Raw genomic sequence first — 8,549 nt, forward strand, 5'->3', positions numbered from 1 at the left:
CTCTCTGTTAAGTGTTAATCAACATAATGTTATTGTAATACATCCAGTTTTCTTTTCTTTTTTTTTATATGCAATGTTGTGTTTTAGTTTCATCTTAAAAGAGTTTTTATAGTAGTTCTACCAATTTATCAAATATATAAATCGGTGGTTCAGACGCTGAAAGTAAATTGCAGGCTTGTTATGTCCTAACTGTTGTATCTAATCAAATTGCAGTTTCTGGTGGTTTGGCAACGGAAAGTTTAACAAAGACATAAGAACCAATAAATTCTAGCCGAAACAACAAGAAAGGAACCGACATATGTTTGAATCTTTATTTCTGTAGAAGTAGAGTTGGGAGAGAATGGATTCCAGGCATGGTAAAGTTAGAATGAATGTAGAAGGTGATAGACTAAGCACCTTGCCAGACGATCTTATCCATAAGATCCTCTTCTTTCTTGGAATTAGATATGCAGTCCAAACAAGTGTGTTGTCACCTAGATGGAGGTACATCTGGACTACAATGCCCTGTCTCGGTTTCTCAAGTGAGGATTTGCATTATCGCAGGTTCTTCAAATTTGTTACACGTTTTTTGTCTGGCCGAAATAATCAAACAAAAGTGCATTGTGTCAAGCTCGCTTTTCATGAAAAGGATGGCCATCTGTTTGTCGAAAGAGTTTTGGAATTTGCATTCTCCAACAATGTCAAACAACTAAACATTACTTGCTTGTATGAAACTGAAAATGTGGGGTTTTTACAGGGGTTTTTACAGCGTTCATACGAAACCCCTCTTTCTGTCTATAATTCTCAGTCTCTCGAAAATCTCACTTTGTCCTTCACTTACTCCTTCACTTACAGAAGTTACATTACGATCCCACCTACATGGTACATGCCGGCTTTAACAACACTGAATCTCCTTTGTGTGGTATTGAATGCTGGCAAAACTACTGAAAAGTACGACAGTCTTTTCTGGAATTGTGCAAACTTGAAGAATCTCACCTTAAAGGGTTGCAGAATAATGGATGGATCGGAATATCTCAATATATGCCACCATGGATTATCTAATCTAACACTTGAAAACGGTCTTGGGGGAGTCAATGTGGTTACACCTCAACTTAAGAATCTCACTATAAGAAATTGGCCAGGGATTCATCTTATTTCCGCACCCAACCTTGCCTCCTTGCATTATAAAGATGATGATTATGGTAGACTCTTGAAGGTTTCTACCGACCTTCTTCATTTGCAGAAAGCGGATATATGTATTCTGCAACACTCTGGATCATTGCAATCACTTTTTTCCGGCCTCCGTCTCCAGCCATATATTCATAATATAGTTTTTCTTCTTCAACAGCTCCGTAGTGTCAAATTTCTTACGCTTAACTTGGAACTTGTCAAGGTATGCTGTTATTGGTCATTAATGTTACACTGCGAATCTAACAAAGATTTTTAATATAAACAATGGAAATATACGTAAGATTAAAAAGAAAGGCATATTAAGATGGCATAAATGTACTCCCCTTTTGTAAACATCACTTTTTTGACATTACTTGCAGCTTCTATCTTCATCAGTGGAACTAATCTCAGATCAACCTTCTCCGTTCACCGACTTAAAGAGTTTAAAGATTTATCCAGCTGATATTACCATCCCAGAGGTAACCTTGTCTACTGAAGTCAAAAACTTTTTGCTAGATAGTTCTCAAGGTGCCACCTTTACACTGGTTTCACATGAGGTATGCCCACCATAAAGTGCGTTTTTATCTTCCATACATTTTACTTATTGCGTTGCTATTTCTAGATGTTTCATGCTTATTTTATTATCCATGGAAGAAGATTCAATATTGGAGCTTATTATATAAATGAGTATCTAGATGTTTCATGCTTATTTTATTATCCATGGAAACTATGCAGGAGGTTAGAGCTGTCAGGAATGTTGCATCAGCAGAAAACCTTATGAGAAAGTTGCAGGTGTTACTAGATAAGTGGAAAGAAAATAGTGAAATAAATACGACTGATATGGAGCAGGACAAGGCACCAATGGAAAGCCAAACGGCAACAATGCATGAGCAAGTGGAAGTTGAGAACGAAAGGGCATTTCCGGACACGAAAATCAAATGGCATTTTGGGGATAGAATGACACATATCGAGAGCTATTGGGAAGGTCTGAATGAGCAGTATGAGAAAGGGTATGAAAATACTGGTCACACAATTTCAATGTTGCGGGAGATTAAAGTAATACTGACAAAGTTGCCTGCATCACATCGGGATAAGTTGGAAGGAAGGTTTTCTGGTTTGTGTGTAGAGGCTGAGACAATCATGGATAATGTGATGGATTGTATGAAGATCAAATGCGGTAAGACGCCAAATCGTTCAAATGTCTCCTCTCATGAACTTGTTACGTCACCACAGCGATCTTCTTGACAAATTATTAGTTGGGATGCTCACGCTTTATATTTCTTGTGTTAATGGACTTTAAACAAGGATATGTTTTTTTTTTTTTTTGCCTGTTCACTTATGATACTTACCTACCAGATGATCTAAGGGGGCGTTTGGTTCGCATGAATTCAATAGAATTTAAGGGAATTGGAATTTGAATTCCATCTCTTAAGATGTTTGGTTCATAGAATTTGATGGAATTGGAATCTCAATTCCAATCTTGATGTGTTTGATTGACAATGGAATTGGAATTGGAATTAGACATGAATTCCTTCAAATTCCTTTAACTAAAGGAATTCAAAATCCTTCCTATATGTGAAGGAATTAAAGTAATTTCATTGGAATCTTCGACCGTTTCGACCCGCACCGTTTTAACTCGTACCGTTTTGACCCATACTGGTTTCGATCGGAACAGTTTTGACCCGTACCGTTTCGATACGAACAGTTTCGACTCGTACCGTTTCGACGCGAACAGTTTCGATCCGTAACGTTTCGATGCCAACGGTTTCGACCAGTAACGGTTTCGACCCGTACCGTTTCGACGTGAACGGTTTCGACTCGTAACGTTTCGATGGCGAAAGTGGAGTTGGTCACATCCTCTGCTCATGTATGGCCAAACATTCGTATGGCTGAAAATAAAAATGGTTTACTATCATTAATATATACATGTCGACTCACAGATAAGACCAAAATACACAAAATAATCCTTTATAAACGGTTTCGAACCGTAATGTTTCGATGGCGAAAGTGGAGTTGGTCACATCCTCTGCTCATGTATGGCCAAACATTCATATGGCTGAAAATAAAAATGGTCTACTATCATAATATATACATGTCGACTCACAGATAAGACCAAAACACACAAAATAATCCTTTATAAACGGTTTCGACCCGTAACGTTTCGACCTATGCCGTTTCGACGCGTCCGTTTTGACCCGTACCGTTTCGACCTGTACCATTTCGACGCGGACCGTTTCGACCCGTACCGTTTCGAATCGAACCGCTTCGACCCGATTCGTTTCGACGCGAACCGTTACGACACGTACTAGTGGTTGTGGGTGCCGAGGTGATGAATTGCAATTCATTTGACAACCAAGCACAACAAAAATGGAAATGAGATTCCAATTCCAACAATTTCCAATTCCAATTGGAATATTTAAATTCCAAATCCAATTCCTTCAAATTCTAATTCCTATACAAATTCCAATTCCAATTCCAATTCCAAAACATTTCGCGAACCAAACGCCCCCTAAGAGCATTCACATCCAGCCCCTTAAAATTATACATACATTCCACTAAAAAACAACTCTTATATCAATATATTTCCACTAAAAACAAATACTTTTTCTCTCTCCTTTTCAATTAAATAATATTTTTATACCTTTATCATTACATTTTTCTCTCTTCTTCACTCACAACCACTTTCAATATATATTAAAAAATTATAGTGGGTGAACAGTGTCCCCCCAAATATACAGACGAACAGTAACATTTTCTCTCTCCTCCACTCACAACCATTTTTTATGCTCTTTATATTTTAAAAACCCCATACTCACAATTTAGTTCTTTGGATGTGAATGCTCTAAGGCTTTAATACTTTTTGAGTTTATGCTATTACTTTAACCCCCTCGTTGGAGTGGGTATTCGTCTTATTGTGGATAATTTATTTTATACTAGGTTACAATCCGTACCATTTCGAATCGAACCGCTTCGACCCGAATCGTTTCGACGCGAACCGTTACGACACCTACTAGTGGTTGTGGGTGCCGACTGTCGAGGTGATGAATTCCAATTCATTTGACAACCAAGCACAACAAAAATGGAAATGAGATTCCAATTCCAATTGGAATATTTAAATTCCAAATCCAATTTCTTCAAATTCTAATTCCTATACAAATTCCAATTCCAATTCCAATTCCAAAACATTCCGCGAACCAAACGCCCCCTAAGGCTTTAATACTTTTTGAGTTTATGCTATTACTTTAACCCCCTCGTTGGAGTGGGTATTCGTCTTATTGTGGATAATTTATTTTATACTAGGTTACAATCCTTTGCATCACACGAGTTAAAATGTGTCCCCTATGCTTTTCTTTTATTATATAATATAGATAGATATAGATGTGGATATAGATTATACCGTTTTCTCTTCATTACCTTTTTTAGTTGTTTAATAATTTTCATTTGAAAATGATTCTTACTAATCAAAACATCTAAGATACAGATGACCTAAGAAAATAATAGTGAACCATGCAGACAAGATCTTGTAAACTTGTTTTAATTTCTTAAAGAAGTATTCAAAGGTTATCTTAATCCCAAGGGTATTTTGGTCATCTGATAATCACTACTAACTTTATAAATATTATGTACATGATATTAGGGTACACGGGAACCGTGAGAACTCGTTCATCAATCAATCATCCAATCATCGGTTGACACCTAAACCTCCCCAATTTGAATGTGCCAAACACGAATTCACTTGCGCCAGTGTTCCAGAGCTACCCCCTCCCCCCATGCGCTGTCTTCCATGCTCAACGTTGAGACACAACATGAAGTACACGTTGCAGGTTATGGTACCTGTTTGGACTATCCGATAGCCAACGGGTTGGCGCTTGCAACGGTGTAGCCAAGCTACCTATAATCATGGCGGGCTCTGAAGGTGAGCAGGGAGGACCACTGGCCAGGGCCGATATTTCGAAGGGCACGTTCTTTTAAAAAAAACTCCGATATGTATATGTAAAAATAAATAAATTAATAGGGTATACCCATACAAACACCAACATAGGCCCACTTACAAAACTATTTTTATGGTTTAGATTAGTTATTAGCCCATTGGCATTAAGTTTAGACCTTTAGTGAGCCCAATACCAATTTTGTTAAGGCCTAAAGGCACGTATTTTCGAGCTCGAACAGGGTACATGAATTCTCAGGGCCGACCCCTCCTGTAATACCGCAAGGGGTACCCGACAGGTGCCCCATGTACCCTTATAATAGTGAAGTACTTGTATGGTTGGATGGTCCTTGTCTTAGGGGAGTGGGGGTGGTCATTAGTAATGAAATTTCATCACTCACAAACATCCAATCATGTTCCGTCATGTCAGCAACCACTATTCTATTACTCACAAGCATTCTTTAGTGGCGGTGGTCATCACCAGTGATGAGATTCCAATGTACAAGTATTAATAAACAATGTACAAGTCATACACATACATTCATCAATGTTCAACGCGTTATTAATTCAACGCGTTAATCCTATCACGCGTGAACAAGGTGGTGACGACGGTGTTCGTGATACTTTCACGAGTGATGGGCTGTCCATAACGGACCAACCCCACTCCCCTTATAATATGATGTGCATAATAATGTGATATTTCTTAGTGGTATTCAAAATCTGTTGTGGATGTATAGGGATCAAACTCCAGTACCAACTGATTTTCTCTATGTTGGAAATCTGTGAATAATGAAGAGTAAATCTGCAGAATGTTCTAACCGATAATGTTCATAAAATGAATTGATAAGTTTACAAATGTGGCGATACAGATATATATACGTACATTCATAGGGTTTTATAAATGTTTGTAACCGCCCCATGAAATATAAGAGTTATAACTAAAATAACAAAATAATTAAAAATAATTATATCTAGCTTATCTATTTAGTATACATATAATGCAGAACATATATGTATTCTTGTACGTCTAACACCCTCCCGTAAGCTAGATTACTTCAGGTGACATGCGAAGAAGCTCCTTAAGTCTTATGAAGTCCTTTGGTTGTAATGCTTTCGTCATAATATCAGCTATCTGATCCTTTGTTGCACAAAAAATGACATTCAGTTCTTCTTTCTTGACTAGATCTCTGATGAAGTGATACTTAACTCTTATATGTTTGCTTTTTCCATGATAAACAGGATCCTTTGCTAAACATATCGTGGATTTATTATCACAGTATAAAGGGATTGAGGAGACGTTAGTTTCTTGTAAATCGTCTAAGATTCCCTTTATCCATAATGCCTGACAGCCAGCTAGTGATAAGGCCATGTATTCTGCTTCTGTAGATGATAAAGCCACTACCTTTTGTTTCTTTGATTGCCATGAGATTGGACCTGAACCTAAATGAAATATATATATCCGGATGTACTCTTGCTATCATCCATATCTCCAGCATAATCACTATCACTAAAACCTATCAGAACTTTCTTTCCTCCTTTGGAATAAGTAATTCCTTGATTTTGAGTTCCTTTAATATATCTAAGTATTCGTTTAGCTGCCTCCCAGTGATTCTTTCTCGGGTTTTCCATAAACCTGCTTATTTTACTAACTGCAAACATGATGTCTGGTCTTGTGTTTGTGAGATACATCAGACTTCCTACCAAGCTTCGATACATACCTTCGTCTACAAATTCTTCTGGGTCATCTTTTGATAATTTTAACCCATACTCCATAGGTGTAGATACCGTATTGCATTGTGTCATTTTATATTTATCTAATAGGTTTTTCATGTACTTCCTTTGGGACAATATGATATTTCCGTCTTCATAAAGTACTTCCATACCCAGGAAATAATGTAATCTTCCCATATCAGTCATTTCAAACTCCTTGTTCATTGACTCTTTGAATTCTTTAATTAAGTGCATGGAATTACTTGCAATAATTAAATCGTCGACATATAAGCATATCACTAACTTCCCGTTGTTAGTGTCTTTTATATATAAAGTATGCTCATATGCACTTTTCGTAAAATTATGTTGTAAGAAGTATGAGTCTATACGACTGTACCATGCTCTTGGTGCTTGTTTTAAGCCATAAAGAGCTCGTTGAAGATGGCATACCTTTTGTTCTTCTCCTTGTTTGACGTAACCTTGAGGTTGTTCTATGTAGACTTGTTCATTCAGTTTTCCATTTAAGAAAGCTGTCTTAACATCCATTTGATGAAGATGCCAACCATAATGAGCAGCTAGGGCTAGTACTATTCGAACTGTCTCGAATCTTATTACGGGTGCAAACACCTCTTGATAATCTATTCCATATTTCTGCCTGTATCCTTTTACGACTAGTCTGGCTTTGTATTTGTCTACATTTCCCTTTTCATCATATTTTGTTTTGTAAATCCACTTTACCCCTATTGGCTTCTGATGTTTTGGTGGATCTACTAATACCCAAGTGTGATTTTTTCTAATGGAATCCATTTCCCTGTCCATTGCTGCTATCCATTTTTCATCTTTACTTGCTTCTTCATAACTTGACGGATCTGTACTAGTATAGAACAAAATTCACCACTTGATTTTGATTGTATTTCTGCAATACCTCCGCATTCGTCAGTTTTCTTGTATTGCGATAAACATTCCTAATGCTTTTGGTTTTAATGACTTCATTTTCTGAATCTGTAGATGAAGTGTCACCATTGTTTTGTTGATCTTGATCAGCACTTTGTTGATGTGCTTCATACGTCCCCGAGCTACTGCAAACTTGTTGATCATTATTTGAAGAGTCCTGTGGATCTTCGTTTACATTATCTGCTGTGTGGTTATCAATTTCCTGTTCTTGATTATTTTCTTCATCATGTTGAATTTGTATCTCATCTACATCAGTAAAGATGAGCGGTGCATTTGAATTTTCACCTTCGAAGACCCATCTCTTATTTTCATCAAAGATTACATCACGACTAATGATGATCTTGTTGGTTAGGGGATTATACAGCTTATAACCCTTGCTAGCTTCACTATATCCAACAAATATAGTTTTTATCGTTTTGTTGGATAACTTATCCCTGTGTTGTTTGGGTATATGAGCATAAGCTAGACAACCAAATACTCTTAAATGTTCTACATTTGGTATCCGTCCATTCCAGGCTTCGTAAGGAGTGGTGTTCGGTCTAGTCTTCGTAATTGTTCGATTTAAAATGTAAGTAGTGCATGCTACCGCTTCTGCCCAGTAACAGTTAGGTAATTGCTTAATGTTCATCATGCTTCTACTTAACTCCATCAAAGTCCTATTCTTTCGTTCAGCTACTCCATTTTGTTGGGGTGTATAGCTGTTAGTAAGCTGATGTCGAATCCCATTAAGTCTCAGATATCCTTGAAATGTTTTGCTACAGCATTCTCCTCCGCGATCCGTTCTCAATGTTTTGATTACATGATTTGA

General features: G+C 37.2%; 1 protein-coding gene across 1 annotated transcript; it reads left to right on the forward strand.

The window, feature by feature from the left end:
• The first annotated feature begins 340 nt into the window (after positions 1-340).
• LOC110926075 (putative F-box/FBD/LRR-repeat protein At4g13965) lies at positions 341-2,394 on the forward strand. Its single transcript, XM_022169834.2, has 3 exons — positions 341-1,372; positions 1,530-1,706; positions 1,885-2,394. The coding sequence occupies exons 1-3, from the start codon at positions 341-343 to the stop codon at positions 2,392-2,394; spliced, it is 1,719 nt and encodes a 572-aa protein (XP_022025526.1).
• The last annotated feature ends 6,155 nt before the right edge of the window (positions 2,395-8,549 follow it).

The sequence above is a fragment of the Helianthus annuus genome, chromosome 17 (genome assembly GCF_002127325.2).
Source record: "Helianthus annuus cultivar XRQ/B chromosome 17, HanXRQr2.0-SUNRISE, whole genome shotgun sequence".
In the NCBI taxonomy this organism is placed as follows: Eukaryota; Viridiplantae; Streptophyta; class Magnoliopsida; order Asterales; family Asteraceae; genus Helianthus; species Helianthus annuus.